This window comes from Tachypleus tridentatus, chromosome 9, assembly GCF_004210375.1.
Source record: "Tachypleus tridentatus isolate NWPU-2018 chromosome 9, ASM421037v1, whole genome shotgun sequence".
Taxonomy (NCBI): domain Eukaryota; kingdom Metazoa; phylum Arthropoda; class Merostomata; order Xiphosura; family Limulidae; genus Tachypleus; species Tachypleus tridentatus.
In genome coordinates, this window is record NC_134833.1 from 8442368 (window position 1) to 8466348 (window position 23981).

Consider the following 23981-nt stretch of genomic DNA (forward strand, 5'->3'; position numbering starts at 1 on the left):
GTTTGTATTAAATGGTCGAACCCTTTACCCTATCCCATTGTCTCAACAGTAAATCTGTAGGCTTACGACGCTAAAAACCGAATTTCGATACCAGTGGTGGGCAGAGCGCACATAGTTCAACATGTAGCTTTATGCCCAAGAACAACGAAAACCAAAATTAAATTAAAGGGTCAAATTATGACCTGATGTAAAAAGGTGGTTCATTACTAACTGTCATTTATGGTAGAATTTATAAATTCTGAAACAAACACTTAAATAGAAATCAATATCAAACACGTATTGTTTTATTAATTTATTAAATAGTTTTTAAAACGTTGTGGTTTAAGATGCATTTCAGTCTTGCAAAAAAAGCGTCTGAACAAGGGGTGTCATTATGTATTATAAAAATCCTGTAGTTTTATTCTCATTATAAGCCAACTCGCAGAAGTTGGAATTAGTTACAGCTCACACCATAATTACCACGTGATTGGTCAGTGTTTTATTTCTCCAGTGTATGAACTTGAAGTAAAGCGTCGTGAAGGAGCAGTCAATTTTGTTCTATGTGCGGAAGAATCAAAATATAAGTCGATTTATATGTTCATTAAGAAATCGTTGCTTTTGGTTTACTTGTTAAATTAATTTGGTTTTATTAGTGATATCAGTCAACCATATTTCGTGGTTAGTTTAGTGCAAAATTCTAGATAAAGGGTATCTGTGTTTGCAACTTTAAACAGAATTGTTGTATCTTTGACTTTATAGTATGAATCGAAAGATTTTGAAAAAGTCCAGCGCGTTTTTTTTTTTTTTTTTCAGTGGTCGAGCTTGTGGTATATTTATAGCACACGTTAGCCTCTTGTCGCTATAGTCTCTGTGGTTAGGGTTAGTAACCGATGTTTACTTAAAGAACACATTATCCTATTGTTGCTATAGAAGCTGTGTAGTTAGGGTTAGCTACTTTTAATCGGGTTGTGTAGTCGAAAGCTGAGATTTCTTCATTATCACAGGGCTACGTACAATCTTATCTGTACCAGTAATGTAAGAATAAAAACAACTAAAGAATGGATGCTTTGTAAAAAAAATATCAGTTTTTATTACTGTATTTTTAGTAATTGTTTAATGCCGCGTGTTTGGTAAACATCTATTTTAACCTAAAGAAATAGTGGGCAATTATTAGACAACGTGGTTTTGGGTTTAATCGCGTATTGTTTTACATATCTGTGTAGGTGAAGGTTTTTACAGAATTGTAGTTTTTTTTATTAACTCGCAAAAATTCGTGTAGTGTTAAAACAAAGATTCCGTTAAATATTCGAATTGGAACAAAATATTGAAAGTGTCTGAAACAAAACTATCTTAAGTGTTCGAACAAAAACAGTTATTGTACAAAATATTTGAAACGGCAGATTACATGGGATATTTCAATCAAAATAATGTAAAAAAATGAAATATTCAATAATCAGAATCCAAATAAAATTCTACAAAACATTTGAGTTAAAATGTATTTAACGAAACCACAAAATTTAGAACGTTCAAAACGAAGTCATTCTAATTAGAATAAAACAAAAACGTATTGGAGTGAACAACGAACATTGACGACTTTCACACATGTCATCTTTTCTAGATTAATTTGGTTAGTATAACCCCTGTAGTTTGGGTTGTTAGTGCGACCACATATACTGTACTTATGACGACTTATGTACAGTTTTATGGATCAGGAATGGTCTTAGTTGTGTCTTATACCCATAGTTGTTTTTGTGTTATCAAGAAATTAGGTTTTGTCAAGATGACATATGCATTCTTGTCAGATGCTGCGTTTGTAAGATTTTTTTTTAATCTGTGGGGGAAAAGGGAAGAAAATTATTAGTCGAAGGGCAGAAATAAGTTATACTTAAGTAATACTTCTGTGTTATTGTGAGTCCACATGAAAGTTTTGAAAGTATTTCGGATGGGTGGGCTGTTTGGGGAAGAGGCAGAGCTCTTAATGGACGACCTGCGATCTTGGTGGACACGACCCTGTATGGACAGATTTAGTAACGTCATCAGTTAGGTATATGTATATTTACTGCAGGCATTTCTGGAGTTCCCTGGTTTGGTGTGGCTTAATCATTAATGGACTGGAGTTCCCTGGTTTGGTGTGGCATAATCATTAATGGACTGGAGTTCCCTGGTTTGGTGTGGCTTAATCATTAGTGGACTGGAGTTCCCTGGTTTGGTGTGGCTTAATCATTAGTGGACTGGAGTTCCCTGGTTTGGTGTGGCTTAATCATTAGTGGACTGGAGTTCCCTGGTTTGGTGTGGCTTAATCATTAGTGGACTGGAGTTCCCTGATTTGGTGTGGCTTAATTATTAGTGGAATGTGAATACCAGAATTGTGATTCATGTATCATTGCCCCTAGATTCGCGCTTATTGCTTTGGAGCCATGAACGAGTATAAGAGCAACAGTCTAATTGCACTGTTATGTTATACCAGAGGAGTCCAAGAGTTGTTGGTCAGTGCTGTTGGCTAGCTGTCTTCCCTGTTCTATCATATAAGAATTAGAGAGAATATTCAAGGATGGCTTATTGTAACTTTGCATAAATATCCAAAATAAAAAAAAAAGTTAAAAATATTTGCCAGGTGCTGGAATCTCACGTAGGTCTACGGATTGTGGGATCGAAACTCGCATGCTCGAGCTTTCAGACATGGGGGTTGTTATAATGTAATGTTCAGCCCTACTACTAGTTTTATAAAATAATAGCCCAAGGATTGCAGTGTCGGTGTTGAGCAGCAGCTGACAGAATTTTATGGTAAATGTGACGCAACAACAACTTTTGTCATCTAATTTTTTAACGTTTTCTGTGAATAATTTCAAACATTAAGATTTTATAGAAAAATACTGCTAATAAAAAAACTAGAGTTCTTACAGATAACTTTCTTCGCCTAGTTTGAGAAGCCAGTTACAACTGAATTTATTAAATAGTTGTAATGGACGACATCTAAAAGTCAACCATCATCTGATGTATTTTATTTTGTTATGTACACGTGCATTGGTTAAGGAAAATCAAAGAGAAAGTGGGGGTAGATAATATTACACTTCTAGTTTCCATTTGTAAGTTCCAACAAGTATTTTAATGTTTCCATGAAAACTTCCATAATTCTCCGTTTAGTCACTTTTGCTGTAGTAGTATAATTAATTGACACACAAGTTTTAATCAAAATGTGCTTGAAGTTTAAAACTAACAAACAATTTCAAACTACCTGTAGTTTGGTTTTGGATTATTGTGTATTTTGACATCGGTTTTTTTGTAATTAACGCAAAGCTATAGAATAAGCTATATGTGTTGAGCCTATCACGGGTATTGAAACCCGGTTTCTAGCGTTCTAGATTTACCGCTCTATCACTGAGGGGTTTAGCGCCAGAGGGACAGTGAAATTTATTACTTTAAAATGCGTCAAATTATTTTAAATTTAGACATTTCTTCGTTCGGAATAAACTGAAACTGTATAGTTGTTTGGATTAGTTTACCGTATTTGCTGGTAATATATGATACAGTTTGTATTTGTTTTGTATGAATTGTGTTTGATTTTGACAGTTGAATAGTATATAGTTAGTATGTGAGAAACTACCGCAGGTTTACCTTGATGTTTGTAATTTTATAATTAAAAATATCTAAGTATAGGTTTTTACTGCAGTAAGAAGGTTTGCTTTCTCCCATTTTAAGTGCAGTGATATCTTCAGAATGGACGAAAGTCGTTGTTTTCGTTAACAGATACACATATGGCGACTTCTTTAAACGCGTTATGGCATTACTTAACCCTAGTTTGCCACTTAGAGACGATTTGTATCCATATCCCCTGAGTATTTTGTTGTTGTTTTTCGAAAATTCGATAAACAAGTTTCCTTCTGAGTCAGTGGTAACTTTACGCTTTTACAACGTTAAAATCCAATATTCGATTTCCCGCAATGGACAAGGACAGATGTATTATTGTGTTGCTTTGCACTAAGTAAACAAAGTAAACACATTTATTGAACATTAACTTTTACAGTTGCTTTTGGCGTGTCTATGGTTTACATCACTTTATAAAATATTTAAACTTCGTTTTAATCTATACTTAGTCCTAGTAGTTCATTCTATTTTTGATTAAGGCACTCGACTCGTAATCTGAGGGTCGCGGGTTTGAATCCCCATAACTCCAAATATGCTTGACCTTTCGACCGTGGGGACGATATAATGTGAAGGTCAATCCCACTATTCGTTGGTAAAAGAGTAGCCCAAGAGTTGGCAGTGGGTAGTGGTGACTAGCTGCCTTCCATCTAGTCTTACACTGCAAAATTAGGGACGGCTAGAGCAGATAGCCCTCGTGCAGCTTTGCGCGAAATTCAAAACAAACTAAACTATTTTTGAGTAACTTTTTTTTTTTAGCTGTATCGGACGGCCCAAATCTTTTAAAACTTCAGTTCTGTAATTAGCGAAATAAAACGTTTACTTATTACGTTATAATTGTGAAAAATGTATGTTTTGAAAACCACAAATGTTATAATTAAACATATTTTATTTTTCATGTAGATTTTTTTTTAGTATTCGGAATTTGTGCTTGTCGTAAATTTGTAGATTATACTCTTTTATACACGTTCTAACCTTGTACCCGCGGTTGGTAGGGGACTTACAAAGCAGAAATTAAGGGCACGATCCCTGATGTTGGCACAACATATGTAACTCATTAAGCTGTTGTTTACTTACCGGTAACCGAATGTTCCTCAGTTCGTGTTATCAAATGAACTGTGCATCAGTTTTGTGATTTTGTGTTCAAGCATATCAGGTATTACCGTTGCAGTCTACACAGATTTGTGTCACCTGACGCCTTTTGAACGCAGGTTTTCCCGGTGGTACACACACATATCAGCTGTTGTTGTATTAAAAGACAAACAGATGTAGCGGTGATGACAGGGTGGCCTTCCCTCTGTTGAATAACTGAGAATTAGGAACGACTGTTGAGAGCTATTGTAACTTTCTGATCCATGTCGTAGTTACGTTGTTTTCGCGCTTTTCTGTACAAAATGCTCGGAGCTTCGACTCCAAGAAATCAGTAGCAACAAAAAGTGTGGAATTGTTTGTTTGGAATACGTAACGTAACTCATTGTTGGCTATTTCTAACATTTCCTAACTATTTGTTTGGAATACGTAACGTAACTCAATGTTGGCTATTTCTAACATTTCGTAATTGTTTCTTTGCTAATTCAGTAACTAAAATTCAATACTAACTAGTAATAAAATCTCTCTTCACAAAACAAGTAATTTTTATTCCATAAGTATTATAATAACATATTTAAATATCCAAGTTTCACAGTGTGAGATTTAATTATGCTTTCTGTACGTAAACTAAACCCTAAATTAAAGCAACGGTTTCCAAATTTTTAAGTTCCGACCTAATTACGTCATCCCGAATCAGCTCGACACCATCTGTTCGGAAGTTTATTTCAACCGGCCCATTCAACTTTTTTTCTTTTTTTTTGCTACATAGCCCTCCTCTCTCAAATTCACTACCCCTCCAGAGTCTGTAATAACTATAGGTTCAGGAACTTAAAGTATTGGAAGGAACCAAACTTCGTTTTATGAATAAGGCGCTATCAACCTTTTGTTTCGTAACATAGTCGACTGTAGATCGTTGCGTATATTTGTTCTCTACGTCGAGAGTCGTATGGCCAGTCGTAAATAGGTCGACGTACCTTTGCATCCCAGCGGGGAACTCCCGTATAATAAAGTAAACATGTTATCAGCTGTGTGGGCGTGGCATATGGTGTAATAACTGTTTGTTCTTAAAGAAGTTGATTTTGTTTCTAAAGAGCTTAAAGTAAAGAGAGTAAAACGGTCTGTCAGCCACACCACATCTGCCATGTCTAGTGCTGATTTGGCCTTGGTAAAGAGTAGGTTTTATCACTTTTATACAAGTCATTTAGATAACAAAATTAGTTTACAGATTACTATGTATTTATTTAAATTACTACTAGCATGAAATACACATTCTGCAAAGTGAATTTGTCAGTGACTCTCTTATGATTCACAGAGATTCCAATGTACTTCTACAGTATTCCCAGTTATCTCTGTAGCTACCTCAAGGTGGTTTGTATCTGCTAAAACCTGTTAAGACACCCACCAATGTTACACAAGAACCTGTACTCCAATTAATCTTACTAGTTTGTGAGTAGGATATGAATCCAGTTTGAAATGTAGTGTTTCCGAGAGTACAAAGTCCAAAGCCAGATTTGGGTTCAGTGATTCTGAAAACCCATTCATCATGTCTGGGTTGACCTTTTGAGAGCGAGACTGCCTTTCTCCATCTGTGTTTATAAAAGGACAACCCCAGGTCACTTTGTGTCTGCCTGTCCAGTTGGGTCATACTATCTCCAAAATTGTGTTTGTGCAGACAAACAAACCAATTCAAGCAACTTAACACATGATTGCTCTTTACTTTTATTTGAATTAAATTTATCCATTTTTCAAAAATCAGGCACTAGCAACTTGCCATACTTTTCCTAGTGGAAGGAGTGGCTACAGCATCAATGAGAGAAGACTACATGAGTAATTCTTAGAATTTAAGAGAGAAATTAAATGTTTGTTTACTGCAGTATATGAGGTAGTCTTATTTAAAGTGAAAGCTTCTGCTTCCTTCATACTTTAAGGATGTCTCCTTTGGCCAAGGATGACAATACCTTTATAAAAAACAATCTACTCAACAAAAATTAGGCTTAATAAAATTGTGGTTAAATAAAAACTTAATTATTCTTTCAAACATGAAATTATTTTTTTTAGAGAGAACTTCCTGAAATAGTTAAATTCTTTGTTTGCTTTTGACTGAAAGAAGTGTCAAGTAAGATAACTGTGTATTAATTTCCAAAATTTGTGAATTAATATGCAACATTCATGATAAAAGATGATTATAATGTCATTCAGTTCTGTTCTTTCACCATTTAGTGATGAAAAGCATTAATGTACAGCTAGCTGCATGTTTAACCTAACATGTGTTTCGTAATATTAATTTTAACCGTTTACAATATGTTTTGTTTAATTAGGTACAGCTGTATAATACATAATTTGTATTGGTGACTGGAACCATGCATGGTGTTTATTAAGTCTGATACATAGTTTACTTCATCAGTTGTAACCACATGTGACGTGTATTATCTTCCTAGATACAACTGTATGTACATACACAGTTTTAATAATATTTTTTATTAATACTTTAAGTTCTCATTTATATCATAATTGGATGGTTTATTGATAGATTTGTGCTATTCATTAGTAGTCAACCAGTATAACATCTTTTATGAAATGGACTTGATTCAACAGTCTTTGTTAATTTCATGTATAGTGTCAGAACAGCAATATAGAATTGTATTTCTGAAAGCCCTTGACATCATCAGGTGTTGCCACACGGAGGTCGCCAGTACCTCCCAATAAGTGGCATCTAGGACATGAATTTATGATGTGTTTAGTTGTTTGATTTGGAGGTTCACAGTCATGTGGGGTGTCTTTAATTTACCATTTGTGCAGCAGGTAGCCTCATCTTGTTTGTCTGGTGAAGATCCCCTTACACTGGAGATCAAGTCATGAAACTTACCATTCATGCAGCAGATAGCCTCATCTTGTTTGTTTGGTGAAGATCCCCTTACACTGGAGATCAAATCATGAAACTTACCATTTGTGCAGCAGATAGCCTCGTCTTGTTTGTTTGGTGCAAGTCCCCTTACACTGGAGATCAAATCATGAAACTTACCATTTGTGCAGCAGATAGCCTCGTCTTGTTTGTTTGGTGTAAGTCCCCTTACACTGGAGATCAAATCATAAAACCTCTTTTGCCAAGTCTTGGATAGGGTGCCAGTTTCTAATGTCACAGTTGACCACAAATATTTCCAACAAGGAATAGGATACTTGGGTACAGGAAGGGTTTTGCAAATCTTCATTGATTGACATTACAGGATTTGCTATAAATTGCTTAAATGTTTTAATAACCTTCTGCTGATGATGGTTTGATGGTGGATCAGTTTAATTTGATGGTTACTAAGATCTTTTATTACCTATATTATCCATTGTGCAGTACTATATTATGGTGGCTTCAGATACTTGGTATTTTCCCTTTATAGACACACACAGTATATATAATGTATGTATGTAAATATTTATATGTTGTAGTAACTTGTCATTTTTATTCTACTTTACATATGCTTGTTTTTTAAAAATTAAGATTTTTTTAGTATTTTTATAGGAAATTAGCAATTGCATGATGAAAACATTTAAACAAATGTATATTCATGTGTTGTTGTACATTAGGACTTCCAGATCCTTTCTGTAAGGTCAGTGTTGATGGATCAGGTCAGTGCCACTCAACAGATACCATCAAGAACACACTAGATCCAAAGTGGAACCAACACTATGACCTGTAAGAAAAGTACCTTTTTAACATCTTGTTCTTTACTTCTGTTCAAACAAGCTTGCTAGATTACTAGTAATCTACTTCTACTAGTAGAAGACCCATTGCTAAAGAATGTTAAATCTTTGAACCTTTAATTTTTTTATCATTCTGCTGGAATTAGTTTGGAGTAATTATCACTTTCATAACATTTGGAGTAATTATCACCTTCATAAAGTTTGGAGTAATTATCACCTTCATAACATTTGGAGTAATTATCACCTTCATAACATTTGGAGTAATTATCACCTTCATAACATTTGGAGTAATTATCACCTTCATAACATTTGGAGTAATTATCACCTTCATAAAGTTTGGAGTAATTATCACCTTCATAAAGTTTGGAGTAATTATCACCTTCATAAAGTTTGGAGTAATTATCACCTTCATAAAGTTTGGAGTAATTATCACCTTCATAACATTTGGAGTAATTATCACCTTCATAACATTTGGAGTAATTATCACCTTCATAACATTTGGAGTAATTATCACCTTCATAACATTTGGAGTAATTATCACCTTCATAAAGTTTGGAGTAATTATCACCTTCATAAAGTTTGGAGTAGTTATCACCTTCATAACATTTTCACTTTCTTTATAAAAACAAATGAATAACAACATGACTTGGATTAGTTTTCATCCAAAAGACACAAATGTCATCAGATGCTATAACTGTTCTACAAATAAACCAGGATTTTCAGCCACCTGCTGGCAGTGTCCACTTGGCTTTAAGTTAAGATGTTTGCATTAGTACTTTTGTTGGCTTTATGATATTTATAGTTGTAAAATATTGAATTTTTAGGCCTGAAGTGTAAAATATTATTGGTTATAACAACAAAATTTGCTTAATATAGGTATGCAACTGTGATTTCAAAAGATTAACTTCTAAATTTGTTCTTCACATAATTATTATTGATGTATTTATATATTACTCTATTTGTTTCTAACATTTTTCATTTAGAATTAAATGTAGCTGTTTCTCCATCTTGTTAAACAAACATGTGGCTCTTTTAGTTTTTTTTTCTTGGTTAATGCCTAGTCTTCTCAGCTGATTTGTTACATCAGTGTCCAGTCATCCTGGCTGGTTTGTTGTGTCAGCATCCAGTCATTCTGGCTGGTTTGTTACATCAGCATCCAGTCATCCTGGCTGGTTTGTTACATCAGCATCCAGTCATCCTGGCTGGTTTGTTACATCAGCGTCCAGTCATCCTGGCTGGTTTGATACATCAGCGCCCAGTCATCCTGGCTGGATTGTTACATCAGCGCCCAGTCATCCTGGTTGGATTGTTACATCAGCGCCCAGTCATCCTGGCTGGTTTGATACATCAGCGTCCAGTCATCCTGGCTGGTTTGATACATCAGCGTCCAGTCATCCTGGCTGGTTTGATACATCAGCGTCCAGTCATCCTGGCTGGTTTGTTACATCAGCGTCCAGTCATCCTGGCTGGATTGTTGCATCAGCGCCCAGTCATCCTGGCTGGATTGTTGCATCAGCGCCCAGTCATCCTGGCTGGATTGTTGCATCAGTGTCCAGCCATCCTAGTTGATATATTAAGATAATGGGTAATCAGTTTGATAAGTATACGTCAATGGCTAGTCAACTTTATCACTATGCTAAATTAACATTTTCAAAATGTGTTTGACATTACACCTTAAGAAGTATTCTTTAATACAAAGAATAAAAGTGTATTCATAAATTGGTCTAAACATCCTCATCACATGGTTAAATGAATGGCTATAAACATTAGAGTGTCATATGTTAGATATGTTTTAAACATTTCAGTTTTAGTGCTGGTCACAAGGATGTCACCATAACATATAAAAATTTAATACCAATTCAAGAGAAATCTCTAGTTATTCACTGTCATGTTTCAAACTTTGGAAGGGGAGCACTAGAAAATCAAAAAATTGGTTATTAAATAAAAAAAGTTAAATTATTATAGCAGAAAATGTGTGTATGGGTGTGTTGTTCACTAACTTGATGTACTGTGTGTATATTTATATGTGGGTGTGTGGTTCACTAACTTGATGTACTGTGTGTATATTTGTATGTGGGTGTGTGTTTCACTAACTTGATGTACTGTGTGTATATTTGTATGTGGGTGTGTGGTTCACTAACTTGATGTACTGTGTGTACATTTGTATATAGGTGTGTGGTTCACTAACTTGTTGTACTCTGTGTATATTTGTATGTGGGTGTGTGGTTCAGTAACTTGTTGTACTCTGTGTATATTTGTATGTGGGTGTGTGGTTCAGTAACTTGTTGTACTCTGTGTATATTTGTATGTGGGTGTGTGGTTCATTCATCAGAGAAGCATGTGAGTATTGTCAAGTTACACAGACGTAGGTATGTGTACAAACATTTCAGGAAAAATCACATCATAAAAATTAATTTTGGATTTAAACTGTCAAAAAGTTGGAAACAGTGAAAATAAGGTTTAGAAAAAATACAAAAATGTTATGATGTTTCAGTGTTAGGAATGAGGCTTATTAAAGATATGTAGATTTGTGTATGGATGCATGGTGTTTCAGAATGATAACTAACTAAGATGAGATGTAGAAAATAACATTCTGATGTTTCACCAAATTAATAAGGCATCATCAAGTGATAAGATACAGACTTTGATATATTGAAGTATCTGAATTCTGATTTGTGATTGGTTGTTTTTTTGCTGTTGTTGAATCTGATGCAACAAGCTTTTGTTCATTAAGGTATATTGGAAAGCAAGATTCTGTTACTATTAGTGTATGGAACCACAAGAAGATTCATAAAAAGAACGGAGCTGGATTTCTGGGCTGTGTGCGGATCATGTCTAATGCAATCCAGCTTCTCAAAGACACTGGCTGTAAGTGAATGAATTGTTTTGAATTTGAACTTGTAATTTTTGAATATGTGTAATAGTGTGTGTGTGGAGTTTAAATTCTGTAGGTTGGATGTGCTGGAAAACGTAATTTTAGAAGTTTTATTTTCTAAAGCAGTGAATATGTTTATTAGTGTAATGATGCAAGTTAACCATTATAGTAAAATAATTATTACTTTTTGTAGAATTTGTCAAAATGTAATACATGCCCTAAAATCATTCATAAACACTTCCATTTTGAGCAAGTTTGAATTGGCTGTAACATATAATGCTTTTTCACTTATTTATTTATTACTATTATTATCTTTAAGTTGCTTTTCATATTTTAGTATCTTATTTTGTTCTCTCTAAAGAATATTTAATAATAGACAATTTCAGCTAAATAGGTATTTTGTTGTGTTCCATAAAATCTTCTTGACATATCTGACTTAAAGGCTTAAGGGTTATAAAAGCTGTTTGAAGTAACGGACTTGTAGGTTTTAAGTTGATAAAAGTTGTATGGAGTGAGTGACTTGTGTGTTTGTTAATAGCTTATGATATAACTGACTTTTAGGTTTAGCTGGAAAATAATTACATGCTGCATGTATCACTCACTATAATTGTTGAGGTTTAGTCATTACTTGCAATGTTTATTATAATGTGTATTTTTCTGTTTTAGCACTGAATCGGTGATGTAACTCAGTACTCCTGATTATAATATATTTTGACATGTTACATAACAACTATATAGTTCTTGGACTTTTGAAATATAAAACAAATTGTGTTTTTTGCAGTGAGCATTTTGTTTGTTATTTTTTAAAATTTCAAATTCAGATCAAAGGTTAGACCTCTGTAAAAATAATTCTGATGACCAAGAAGTGGTACGTGGCCAGATAGTGGTCAGCCTTATGTCTAGAGATGGACATGGTTCAGGGAGTCAAAATGTAGTCATGGATACTGTGCAAAGTCTTTCTTCTCCTGAGGAACTTCCTGAAGGGTAAGTAAGCTATCAGGTCTGCAGACACTTATACAGGATAGATACATTCATTAGTACATATACTCAGTATGTGAACTTGATGTTTATCATATTGTAAAGAACATCCAAAATAACTATTGACATTGGATTCTGGCTGTAATGAAACCACTACACTTACTTAGGTACATTGGTAGAGCAACCCATCCTCAACTGCTTTATACTCCTGCCACACTACACAAATAACTTTTGAGGCAAATTGTAATGAAATGCCATAAACATAATATTTGTTACTAACATAACTAAATATGTTGTATGTCATTATAATTCCTTTTACCAAAATGTAAGTATTAAAGCTGCCTCTCTCTGATTTATTTAAGTATGTGAATACAAGTATTGAAGTTACCTCTCTATGTTCTAGTTAAGTATGTGAATACAAGTATTGAGGTTGCCTCTCTATGTTCTAGTTAAGTATGTGAATACAAGTATTGAAGTTACCTCTCTATGTTCTAGTTAAGTGTGTAAATACAAGTATTGAGGATGTCTCTCTATGTTCTAGTTAAGTGTGTAAATACAAGTATTGAGGTTGTCTCTCTATGTTCTTGTTAAGTATGTGAATACAAGTATTGAGGTTGTCTTTCTATGTTCTACTTAAGTATGTAAATACAAGTATTGAGGTTGTCTTTCTATGTTCTACTTAAGTATGTAAATACAAGTATTGAGGTTGTCTTTCTATGTTCTACTTAAGTATGTGAATACAGGTAGTGAGGTTGTCTCTCTATGTTCTAGTTAAGTGTGTAAATACAAGTATTGAGGTTGTCTCTCTATGTTCTAGTTAAGTATGTGAATACAAGTATTGAGGTTGTCTCTCTAAGTTCTAGTTAAGTATGTGAATACAAGTATTGAGGTTGTCTCTCTATGTTCTAGTTAAGTGTGTAAATACAAGTAGTGAGGGTGTCTTTCTATGTTCTACTTAAGTATGTAAATACAAGTATTGAGGTTGTCTCTCTATGTTCTAGTTAAGTATGTAAATACAAGTATTGAGGTTGTCTCTCTGTGTTCTAGTTAAGTGTGTAAATACAAGTATTGAGGTTGTCTCTCTATGTTCTAGTTAAGTATGTGAATACAGGTAGTGAGGATGTCTCTCTATGTTCTAGTTAAGTATGTGAATAGAAGTAGTGAGGATGTTTCTCTATGTTCTAGTTAAGTGTGTAAATACAAGTAGTGAGGATGCCTCTCTATGTTCTAGTTAAGTATGTAAATACAAGTATTGAAGTTACCTCTCTGTTCTAGCTAAGTATGTGAATACAAGTATTGAGGTTGTCTCTCTATGTTCTACTTAAGTATGTAAATACAAGTATTGAGGTTGTCTTTCTATGTTCTACTTAAGTATATAAATACAAGTATTGAGGTTGTCTCTCTATGTTCCAGTTAAGTATGTAAATACAAGTATTGAGGTTGTCTCTCTATGTTCTAGTTAAGTATGTAAGTACAAGTATTGAGGTTGTCTCTCTATGTTCTAGTTAAGTGTGTAAATACAAGTATTGAGGTTGTCTCCATGTTCTAGTTAAGTGTGTAAACACAAGTATTGAGGTTGTCTCTCATGTCCTAGTTAAGTGTGTAAATACAAGTATTGAGGTTGTCTCTCTATGTTCTAGTTAAGTATGTGAATACAAGTATTGAGGTTGTCTCTCTAAGTTCTAGTTAAGTATGTGAATACAGGTAGTGAGGATGTCTCTCTATGTTCTAGTTAAGTGTGTAAATACAAGTATTGAGGTTGTCTCTCTATGTTCTAGTTAAGTATGTGAATACAAGTAGTGAGGATGTCTCTCTATGTTCTAGTTAAGTATGTAAATACAAGTATTGAAGTTACCTCTCTGTTTTAGCTAAGTATGTGAATACAAGTATTGAGGTTGTCTCTCTATGTTCTAGTTAAGTATGTAAATACAAGTATTGAGGTTGTCTCACTATGTTCTAGTTAAGCATGTGATGTTTTTTAATGGTAGAGGTGTGAAAAACATGTTTAATTTCTACTTGATATCAAGAATAGGGAGGCTCAACTTGTGTCATTACTCAACATATGGCACACTCTGAAATCATAATATCTTCTATAAAATTACCTGTTCTTGGATTACTTGTACAGCTGGGAGGAGCGTAGGACTGCTTCTGGAAGGATATATTATGTCAATCATTATTCTAGATCAACTCAATGGGAGAAACCAACAAGGTAAGATAGCAGAATAAATATAAGTAATTGTTATCTGAAAATACTTCCAATTTAATCTGGATGGTTATCATAAACAAAGGTGTATCTACTGATCTTTTTGTGTTATTATAAACAGAGGTGTATCTACTGATATTTTTGTGTTATCATAAACAGAGGTGTATCTACTGATTTTTTTGTATTATCATAAACAGAGGTGTATCTACTGATCTTTTTGTGTTATCATAAACAGAGGTGTATCTACTGATCTTTTTGTGTTATAAACAGAGGTGTATCTACTGATCTTTTTGTGTTATAAACAGAGGTGTATCTACTGATCTTTTTGTGTTATAAACAGAGGTGTATCTACTGATCTTTTTGTGTTATAAACAGAGGTGTATCTACTGATTTTTTTGTTATCATAAACAGAGGTGTATCTACTGATCTTTTTGTGTCATCATAAACAAAGGTGTATCTACTGATCTTTTTGTGTTATCATAAACAAAGGTGTATCTACTGATCTTTTTGTTTATTTTGTAACCACAGAAATTAGTATTTCAGAAAAGTTTATCATATCTACTGTTGATCTGTTCTTGTCAATTTGTCATAACACAATCAGTGGACACCTTTCTGGTGTTAGGTCTAGTTATTTTTATCTTTTAATTGTAACTTGATTAATGAGAACCTTTCTGACGTTGACTGAATAACTCTAGATGAAGTAGTAAAACTTAAATATTCTAATTGTATGTCAATAATTATCTTTCTACAAAAGTATATCAGAATAGATAATTTGCTTTAAAAAACAGTAAAATATTGTGACATCCTTATTCATCAAACATTATTTTTTAAATTGAACCTTTTCTCACAATTTACATAGATAAATTGTTATTGGTAACATAAAATTAATTTTGCCCAGAATGTGTTTAGCACAGCTAATGATATTTAGCATGATAAAGATCAGAGTGATGACATCTTGAAAGGTGATGTCATTGGCCACCATTAAAACTAATTTTTTGGGTACTTTTTGGTGGAAGTGATAATTTATTCAATTAGCAAATTGAAGGATCCTAGAAGTATTTATATGAATAGTAATGAAGTTGAAACTGACTGGATAGAAAAGCTGGATTTTCCTGATCAGTTAAAATTATAATAAAAGGAAAGTAAATTCTATAATTACAGGAAGTATTTTAGTGTTTGTCAAAACAAGGTCTGAACAAAGTGTTTGAAGTTTTGATACCTAAAAGATATTAGAAATAGTGAACCAAATATGATGTTTTTAAGCCTAAATTGGATATAATTTAGTAAGTTCTGAGAAGGTTCAGTATTATATATTAGAATGAGGTTAGTGTTGGCCAGATGTCATCTTTAAAAAGTAAGCGATCTGTATTTTTTGTTTTCCATAAAATTTAGAGTATTTTAAAAGCTTACAAATCATAAGATTGTGGGTATACATCTTTTGACTTTCTTGTTTAAATTTTTCCTTTGAATTATTTGCTGAGTTTTGTTTTTGTAGAAGTGACTGCTTTTTAAAGAATAAAGCTGTAGATTCTAAGAGTGGTACGTCAGGCACAATTAGGTTGGTAGATTCTAAGAGTGGTACGTCAGGTACATTTAGATGTTTTATTTTTCTAGACCTGCACATGAATCTCAGCAGAGCAATAACTCCAGTCAGAATGTTAACAGTAGATCACGCAGAAACCATATTTCATCGGGTCCTAACAGTGAGGGGGAGTCCTCTTCATCTTCACAGAACAGTCAAGTAGCGATGAGAAGACGATCTACTAGACATCGAAACTTCATGTCCAGAAATCAGCTCCACCAGTCAGCTGAGTTACCCGACGGTTATGGTTAGACTTTTGTTTTTGAACAAATGCTTGATGCTAATAAAGATAAGGTGTATCACATAAGGTATAGGTAGCAGTGAGAATCTTCTAAACTTATATGGCCATACAAACTCATCAGTTTATTAAAATAGTTGTCCAACTCTTTATCATTTAATATTTATGTTTGAAAAAATCGCTTTTCTTCCCCAGGTCAATATTGTGTACATCAGACAGTGTCATTACTAATTTAGTGATTCACAGTCCTAAATCGTTCTTTGTATGTGATGTGTTACATGCATATTGTGGAACTTGCTCAAGAGTTATCATTTTGTTTTAACTTTTCTGTATTTCTAGACACTGCTATCTTTGGTTGCTTGTCTTCTATTTTAGTCGTTGAAGGCTGATCATGTCTTAACTTTATTATTTTCTCTGGTGAGGGCCACTCATTTCCATTCTCGTTCTCTTCTGTGTGTTGATGGATAGTCCTGTTTTCTTCCTGTTATTATCTTTATTCAGAAAAACAGGACTAACCCTGTCTTATCACCTCCTTTTCTCTTTATTGAGTGTTAACTCTGTCCTTTCTCCTTCTACTTTCTTTGAGTGTTATTAACTCTGTCCTTTCTCCTTGTAGTTTCTTTGAGTGTTAACTTTGTCCTTTCTCCTTGTAGTTTCTTTGAGTGTTAACTTTGTCCTTTCTCCTTGTAGTTTCTTTGAGTGTTAACTCTGTCCTTTCTCCTCCAACTTTCTTTGAGTGTTAATTCTGTCCTTTCTCCTCCTACTTTCTTTGAGTGTTAACTTTGTCCTTTCTCCTTGTAGTTTCTTTGAGTGTTAACTCTGCCCTTTCTCCTCCTACTCTCTTTGAGTGTTAACTCTGTCCTTTTTCCTTCTACTTTCTTTGAGTGTGTCCTTTCTCCTTGTAGTTTCTTTGAGTGTTAATTCTGTCCTTTCTCCTCCTACTTTCTTTGAGTGTTAACTCTGTCCTTTCTCCTCCTACTTTCTTTGAGTGTTAACTCTGTCCTTTCTCCTTCTAGTTTCTTTGAGTGTTAACTCTGTCCTTTCTACTTTTACTTTCTTTATTGAAGATTGGCCTTGTTTCTTTCATTTCCTCTGTATTGAGAGCTAGATTATACTCTGACTTTTCTCTCTTCTCTCTCTGTTGAAAGGTATCTGGTAGTGAACACAACAACAAATCAGGGTAGAGGTATCCCTGATAACATACTTCAGTGGATGTTGTACTTAAATAGGAATGAAGTGTGTGTTACAAACTAGTAGGTTTGAAATTCATTGAGCAGTCAAATAACACAATGAATAAGAAATATTTTAAACACAAAACTATAATATACTTATATATACTACTATACTGTAGCCTTGTTTTAAATACTTATCTGAACTGTAGCCTTGTTTTAAATACTTATCTGAACTGTAGCCTTTGTCTTAAGTACTTATCTGAACTGTAGCCTTTGTCTTAAGTACTTATCCGAACTGTAGCTTTGTCTTAAGTGCTTATCTCAACTGTAACTTTGTCTCCTCAGAAGTTAGGACTACTCAGCAAGGACAGATATATTTTTATCATCTCGCAACTGGAGTTAGTACTTGGCATGATCCCAGAGTTCCTAGGGATCTTACAGGAGTGAATGCTGGTGACTTGGGACCGCTTCCGAATGGTTGGGAGATGAGGCAAACGGGAAGTGGCAGAATCTACTTTGTAGACCACAACAACAAAACAACACAGTTTACAGATCCTCGACTGTCAAATAGCCTTGTCTTGCAGAATGTGCTGAAGTAGGCACCATTTGTAATGGTTTTATTGTTATTTTGTTAAAACTTTGCATGTAGAAAAATTTAGGTTTCATATATTAATAATTTTCAATGTAGTATAAATAATACCCCATAAACATCTGTAGAAAAATTTCTTTAAAGACTAACCTATTCTTCAATGATGTAACCATTTTGTTGAGATAGTGTAACAGGGATTCAAGAAAAATATATATGTAAAAACGGCTCGTTTGGGTTGAGAAAATATTTTATGTAGAGGAGCGAACAAGGTTTTCTCAACCCAAACGAGCCGTTTTTACACGTATATTTCTCTAAAAGTGGGTATTCTCGACATCAAGGAAAAGTAACTTAAAGTGTTACCTGTAACTATTTTCAATTTTGTTCCTTTTGGACAATTGTTTCTTGTTGCTGGTTTCTTTAAGATTTGTTTTTAAACAGATTACATTCAGTTAAAGTATTTGTGAAACATCCAAACAAATTTTGAATCTAGGAATCGGTGAACTGTTGTTTTCTGTGACATATTCAGGTTTTTACCATTATTTCTGGTTCTTTCCAATTTTTATTGGAAACCCTGTTAAACTGCCAAATCTTATAATAAGTGAAATGTTATCACTAAATACAAAATTGATGAACTTGTGGGTTCTGATTTTACCTCACAAGATACATAATTTGGAAAAAAACATTTTTCAGCTGACCTGGAGACATATTTAATGCACAAATATCCTGTAGATAAAAACAACTTTTTCTGTTATTGTTGTTGACAATTTAACACTCTTATTTTGTATTTGAGATTTAGACTTTCATTATTTTATGTGTATCACCATGAGTGTACCAAGGTTTTTTTTATTTTTATTTCAGGTGTTAAAAGTGTTATTCTGAAGAAAGTACACTATTTTGATATTTTCATATATAATCTTTGTTCAAATACTTGTTTGTCAGAAATTATATTGAAGAGGGTATGTGAAAGTCTTTTTTCATTTTTGTTTTTCCACATAAACTTGTTCTTCCATAACATTGGATCTTAAATTGGCTAGGAGGTTACATAACAAAAGAGGAGAGATGTGAATGTGTGTGTTGTTTTATGGGTTTTTTGTTTTTGTATCTTGAAATTCAGATATGCCTGTTATGACCAGGTGGTTTAGAAGCTCGATTTGTAATCTACAGGTTGGAGTTTTGTACCCCTGTCCCCTCAAATGTGCTTGCATATTAAGTTTTGGGGACATTATAATGTGATAATTGATCCCACTGTTTTTTAATAAAAGAGTAGCCCAGGATTTGGCAGTGGGTAGTGATTAGTAGTTTCCTCCCATATTGATCCCACTGTTTTTTAATAAAAGAGTAGCCCAGGAGTTGGCAGTGGGTGGTGATTAGTAGTTTCCTCCCCAATTGATCCCACTGTTTTTTAATAAAAGAGTAGCCCAGGATTTGGCAGTGGGTAATGATTAGTAGTTTCCTCCCCAATTGATCCCACTGTTTTTTAATAAAAGAGTAGCCCAGGAGTTGGCAGTGGGTAGTGATTAGTAGTTTCCTCCCATATTGATCCCACTGTTTTTTAATAAAAGAGTAGCCCAGGATTTGGCAGTGGGTAGTGATTAGTAGTTTCCTCCCAATTGATCCCACTGTTTTTAATAAAAGAGTAGCCCAGGAGTTGGCAGTGGGTAGTGATTAGTAGTTTCCTCCCAATTGATCCCACTGTTTTTTAATAAAAGAGTAGCCCAGGATTTGGCAGTGGGTAGTGATTAGTAGTTTCCTCCCAATTGATCCCACTGTTTTTAATAAAAGAGTAGCCCAGGAGTTGGCAGTGGGTAGTGATTAGTAGTTTCCTCCCCAATTGATCCCACTGTTTTTTAATAAAAGAGTAGCCCAGGAGTTGGCAGTGGGTGGTGATTAGTAGTTTCCTCCCCAATTGATCCCACTGTTTTTTAATAAAGAGTAGCCCAGGAGTTGGCAGTGGGTGGTGATTAGTAGTTTCCTCCACAATTGATCCCACTGTTTTTAATAAAAAGAGTAGCCCAGGAGTTGGCAGTGGGTGGTGATTAGTAGTTTCCTCCCAATTGATCCCACTGTTTTTTAATAAAAGAGTAGCCCAGGAGTTGGCAGTGGGTGGTGATTAGTAGTTTCCTCCACAATTGATCCCACTGTTTTTTAATAAAAGAGTAGCCCAGGAGTTGGCAGTGGGTGGTGATTAGTAGTTTCCTCCCCAATTGATCCCACTGTTTTTTAATAAAAGAGTAGCCCAGGAGTTGGCAGTGGGTAGTGATTAGTAGTTTCCTCCCCAATTGATCCCACTGTTTTTTAATAAAAGAGTAGCCCAGGATTTGGCAGTGGGTAGTGATTAGTAGTTTCCTCCCATATTGATCCCACTGTTTTTTAATAAAAGAGTAGCCCAGGAGTTGGCAGTGGGTGGTGATTAGTAGTTTCCTCCCAATTGATCCCACTGTTTTTTTAAAAAAGAGTAGCCCAGGAGTTGGCAGTGGGTAGTGATTAGTAGTTTCCTCCCAATTGATCCCACTGTTTTTTTAATAAAAGACTAGCCCAGGAGTTGGCAGTGGGTAGTGATTAGTAGTTTCCTCCTCAATTGATCCCACTGTTTTTTAATAAAAGAGTAGCCCAGGAGTTGGCAGTGGGTAGTGATTAGTAGTTTCCTCCCAATTGATCCCACTGTTTTTAATAAAAAGAGTAGCCCAGGAGTTGGCAGTGGGTAGTGATTAGTAGTTTCCTCCCAATTGATCCCACTGTTTTTTTAAAAAAGAGTAGCCCAGGAGTTGGCAGTGGGTAGTGATTAGTAGTTTCCTCCCCAATTGATCCCACTGTTTTTAATAAAAGAGTAGCCCAGGAGTTGGTAGTGGGTGGTGATTAGTAGTTTCCTCCCAATTGATCCCACTGTTTTTTTAATAAAAGAGTAGCCCAGGCGTTGGCAGTGGGTGGTGATTAGTAGTTTCCTCCCCAATTGATCCCACTGTTTTTTAATAAAAGAGTAGCCCAGGAGTTGGCAGTGGGTAGTGATTAGTAGTTTCCTCCCAATTGATCCCACTGTTTTTAATAAAAGAGTAGCCCAGGAGTTGGTAGTGGGTAGTGATTATTAGTTTTCTCCAATTGATCCCACTGTTTTTAATAAAAGAGTAGCCCAGGAGTTGGCAGTGGGTAGTGATTAGTAGTTTCCTCCCAATTGATCCCACTGTTTTTTTAATAAAAGAGTAGCCCAGGATTTGGCAGTGGGTAATGATTAGTAGTTTCCTCCCCAATTGATCCCACTGTTTTTTAATAAAAGAGTAGCCCAGGAGTTGGCAGTGGGTAGTGATTAGTAGTTTCCTCCCATATTGATCCCACTGTTTTTTAATAAAAGAGTAGCCCAGGATTTGGCAGTGGGTAGTGATTAGTAGTTTCCTCCCAATTGATCCCACTGTTTTTTTAATAAAAGAGTAGCCCAGGAGTTGGCAGTGGGTAGTGATTAGTAGTTTCCTCCCAATTGATCCCACTGTTTTTTAATAAAAGAGTAGCCCAGGATTTGGCAGTGGGTAGTGATTAGTAGTTTCCTCCCAATTGATCCCACTGTTTTTAATAAAAGAGTAGCCCAGGAGTTGGCAGTGGGTAGTGATTAGTAGTTTCCTCCCAATTGATCCCACTGTTTTTAATAAAAGAGTAGCCCAGGAGTTGGCAGTGGGTGGTGATTAGTAGTTTCCTCCCAATTGATCCCACTGTTTTTTAATAAAAGAGTAGCCCAGGAGTTGGCAGTGGGTGGTGATTAGTAGTTTCCTCCACAATTGATCCCACTGTTTTTAAAAAAAGAGTAGCCCAGGAGTTGGCAGTGGGTGGTGATTAGTAGTTTCCTCCCAATTGATCCCACTGTTTTTTAATAAAAGAGTAGCCCAGGAGTTGGCAGTGGGTAGTGATTAGTAGTTTCCTCCCCAATTGATCCCACTGTTTTTTAATAAAAGAGTAGCCCAGGATTTGGCAGTGGGTAGTGATTAGTAGTTTCCTCCCATATTGATCCCACTGTTTTTTAATAAAAGAGTAGCCCAGGAGTTGGCAGTGGGTGGTGATTAGTAGTTTCCTCCCAATTGATCCCACTGTTTTTAATAAAAGAGTAGCCCAGGAGTTGGCAGTGGGTAGTGATTAGTAGTTTCCTCCCCAATTGATCCCACTGTTTTTAATAAAAGACTAGCCCAGGAGTTGGCAGTGGGTAGTGATTAGTAGTTTCCTCCTCAATTGATCCCACTGTTTTTTAATAAAAGAGTAGCCCAGGAGTTGGCAGTGGGTAGTGATTAGTAGTTTCCTCCCAATTGATCCCACTGTTTTTTAATAAAAAGAGTAGCCCAGGAGTTGGCAGTGGGTAGTGATTAGTAGTTTCCTCCCAATTGATCCCACTGTTTTTAATAAAGAGTAGCCCAGGAGTTGGCAGTGGGTAGTGATTAGTAGTTTCCTCCCAATTGATCCCACTGTTTTTTTAATAAAAGAGTAGCCCAGGAGTTGGTAGTGGGTGGTGATTAGTAGTTTCCTCCCCAATTGATCCCACTGTTTTTTAATAAAAGAGTAGCCCAGGAGTTGGCAGTGGGTGGTGATTAGTAGTTTCCTCCCAATTGATCCCACTGTTTTTAATAAAAGAGTAGCCCAGGAGTTGGCAGTGGGTAGTGATTAGTAGTTTCCTCCCCAATTGATCCCACTGTTTTTTAATAAAAGAGTAGCCCAGGAGTTGGTAGTGGGTAGTGATTATTAGTTTTCTCCCCAATTGATCCCACTGTTTTTTAATAAAAGAGTAGCCCAGGAGTTGGCAGTGGGTAGTGATTAGTAGTTTCCTCCCAATTGATCCCACTGTTTTTTAATAAAAGAGTAGCCCAGGAGTTGGCAGTGGGTAGTGATTAGTAGTTTCCTCCCAATTGATCCCACTGTTTTTAATAAAAGAGTAGCCCAGGAGTTGGCAGTGGGTGGTGATTAGTAGTTTCCTCCCAATTGATCCCACTGTTTTTTAATAAAAGAGTAGCCCAGGAGTTGGTAGTGGGTGGTGATTAGTAGTTTCCTCCCAATTGATCCCACTGTTTTTTATAAAAGAGTAGCCCAGGAGTTGGCAGTGGGTAGTGATTAGTAGTTTCCTCCCAATTGATCCCACTGTTTTTAATAAAAGAATAGCCCAGGAGTTGGTAGTGGGTGGTGATTAGTAGTTTCCTCCCAATTGATCCCACTGTTTTTAATAAAAGAGTAGCCCAGGAGTTGGCAGTGGGTAGTGATTAGTAGTTTCCTCCCAATTGATCCCACTGTTTTTAATAAAAGAGTAGCCCAGGAGTTGGTAGTGGGTGGTGATTAGTAGTTTCCTCCCCAATTGATCCCACTGTTTTTAATAAAAGAGTAGCCCAGGAGTTGGCAGTGGGTAGTGATTAGTAGTTTCCTCCCAATTGATCCCACTGTTTTTAATAAAAGAGTAGCCCAGGAGTTGGCAGTGGGTAGTGATTAGTAGTTTCCTCCCCAATTGATCCCACTGTTTTTTAATAAAAGAGTAGCCCAGGAGTTGGCAGTGGGTGGTGATTAGTAGTTTCCTCCCCAATTGATCCCACTGTTTTTTAATAAAAGAGTAGCCCAGGAGTTGGCAGTGGGTGGTGATTAGTAGTTTCCTCCCAATTGATCCCACTGTTTTTTAATAAAAGAGTAGCCCAGGAGTTGGCAGTGGGTGGTGATTAGTAGTTTCCTCCCCAATTGATCCCACTGTTTTTTAATAAAAGAGTAGCCCAGGAGTTGGCAGTGGGTAGTGATTAGTAGTTTCCTCCCCAATTGATCCCACTGTTTTTTAATAAAAGAGTAGCCCAGGAGTTGGTAGTGGGTGGTGATTAGTAGTTTCCTCCCAATTGATCCCACTGTTTTTTAATAAAAGAGTAGCCCAGGAGTTGGCAGTGGGTAGTGATTAGTAGTTTCCTCCCCAATTGATCCCACTGTTTTTTAATAAAAGAGT

At 35.3% G+C, this 23981-nt stretch overlaps 1 protein-coding gene across 1 annotated transcript in view; it reads left to right on the plus strand.

The window, feature by feature from the left end:
- The window catches only part of LOC143224732 (E3 ubiquitin-protein ligase SMURF2-like), an 83726-nt gene that overhangs the window by 21262 nt on the left and 38483 nt on the right, over positions 1-23981 (plus strand). The window contains 6 exon segments of the mRNA XM_076452994.1: positions 8287-8395; positions 11138-11271; positions 12100-12262; positions 14382-14465; positions 16074-16288; positions 17797-18046. Coding sequence (XP_076309109.1) covers positions 8287-8395; positions 11138-11271; positions 12100-12262; positions 14382-14465; positions 16074-16288; positions 17797-18046 — 955 coding nt within the window.